The 1697-nt window shown below is 66.8% G+C and overlaps 1 protein-coding gene across 1 annotated transcript in view; it reads right to left on the bottom strand.

Annotated features, from left to right (window-relative positions):
- The window catches only part of GAK (cyclin G associated kinase), a 62906-nt gene that overhangs the window by 9285 nt on the left and 51924 nt on the right, over positions 1-1697 (bottom strand). The window contains exons 19-20 of the mRNA XM_015568927.1: positions 638-831; positions 1-83 (exon numbers count right to left, since the gene is read on the bottom strand). Of these exons, the coding sequence (XP_015424413.1) occupies positions 1-83; positions 638-831 (277 nt within the window). The remainder of the gene's footprint in view (positions 84-637; positions 832-1697) is intronic.

Genomic DNA, 1697 nt, shown 5'->3' with positions numbered 1-1697 from the left:
CTCCGTGGGCTCAGCGTCAGGAGATCCCGTCTCGGCGTCGTACTGGGCGCTGGAGCCCGGCTGCCTGGGGAGCTCGGGCTTCCCTGCGGGGAGAGGAGGGCGTCAGGCCACCAAGCCCCGGGGCACCGTCCTTTAGCAGCCGCAGCCCCGCTCCAGACCGCCGGGACCACCGAGTCCAGTCTGCGCGTGGATCCCAGTGCAGGCTCAGGCGCTGGCTTGGGTCACGCGTGCACACACATGCACGTGCTTCACAGCACACCACACCTCGGGTACTTGGTCGTCTTCACGTAAGGAAATGTGCACACTGCACCAGGGCACGAGGGGTGCTGAGCCCTGGCCACAGGGGAGCACAGCCGCGGCCAGGGCACTGCCTACGCTACTTCCTGTAATTGCTCTGAAACAGGAAGACGAGGCTGAACTGAGCGGAGGGGTTGCCAGGAAAAAGCTCTGGCGTGCTGGCGGCCTGGCTGTGCCCAGCTGGTCCGGACGAGGCTCTCCGCCCGCTCCCGGTGCCGGGCAAAGGGGCTGCGCATCCAGAAAGCAAGCCCTGCCGCCAGGACAGCCCTGGCCCTGCCGCGGGGCCGCCCAGGGCGCGGGAGGCGGTGGAGGGTCCTGGCGCCGGCCCACAAGGACTCACCGAATTTAGACAGGACGTCCTGCTGCTCCTCTCGGCTGGAAAAGAGGATCTTGGGGTTCAGCCCCCTCATGCTGGAGCTCTCCCAGGGCGGAGCCTCCCGGCTGGGCCTGTCTCGGGGCTCCACCTCCACCTCGAGGCTCACTTGGAACAGATCTGGGTATTTCTCCTGAATGTCACAGGCGTCCAGGTCATACCTGCAGGGGGGCCACACCCCAGTGAAGGGGGCAGGACCCGTTTCACAGCTCACCCCACACCCCCCGGACACGAGCACAGACCAGGCTACACCCCAGTCTGGCCACAGGAGCGCAGTGGGCGCAGTCTGTGCACCAGGCGCGAGCACCTCTCCGAGCAGCACCGGCTTGTCAGGGGAGCGCTGGGCCTGCCCTTGCCCTGGGTCCTGGGTCCAGGCCAGGCCGCCTGAGATACTAAATGTGTTTCCATGGAAATGATCGCCCTACAAACGCCCCAATGGCTGACAGAGGCCCCGCAATCGCCTGCAGTGAGGGCAGCATGGTGGCCTGTTGCTGTGGGCCAGGGAGGCAGCACCCGCCCTGCTGGGAGGGAAAGGGAACAGGCAAGAAGCCAAAGGCTCTGGTCTCCACGCACCACGGGAGGCAGCAGCCAGGGGCCGGGCACAGGGCGCACAGATGCGTCCAGGGCGAGTGGCAGTAGTGACTTCAGTGACCACGGCACCGACCGGCTCTGCCTCTCCAGGGAACCCCAGTGAGTTCACAGACACCCGAGGCCACCCTGACGCTCACGCGCTGAGAAACACCGCAGCCCTGGGCGCAGGCCAGTGCACCCACCACCTGTGCGTCTCCCTTCACGTAGCAGAGCAGTAAATGCACAACAGATACAAGACGGCAGCAGGTTTCCGAGACCCGAGGTGGGGAGGGAGGGCAGCCGCCCCCGCTGTCTGTGGGGCACCACCCAAACCGCCCCCACCCCCGGGCCAAAGGGGCCGAGGAGACACCACACAGGTGCTCAGCGAGGGCGGGGGAGCCACAACAGCTTCTCCACGGAATGAGCCCAGTGACACGCCCTGGGTGGCGCCCACTGC

This window comes from Myotis davidii, unplaced genomic scaffold (genome assembly GCF_000327345.1).
Source record: "Myotis davidii unplaced genomic scaffold, ASM32734v1 scaffold665, whole genome shotgun sequence".
NCBI lineage: Eukaryota > Metazoa > Chordata > Mammalia > Chiroptera > Vespertilionidae > Myotis > Myotis davidii.
The sequence above is the reverse complement of the archived record's forward strand: the minus strand, read 5'-3'. Positions and strand labels throughout refer to the sequence as shown.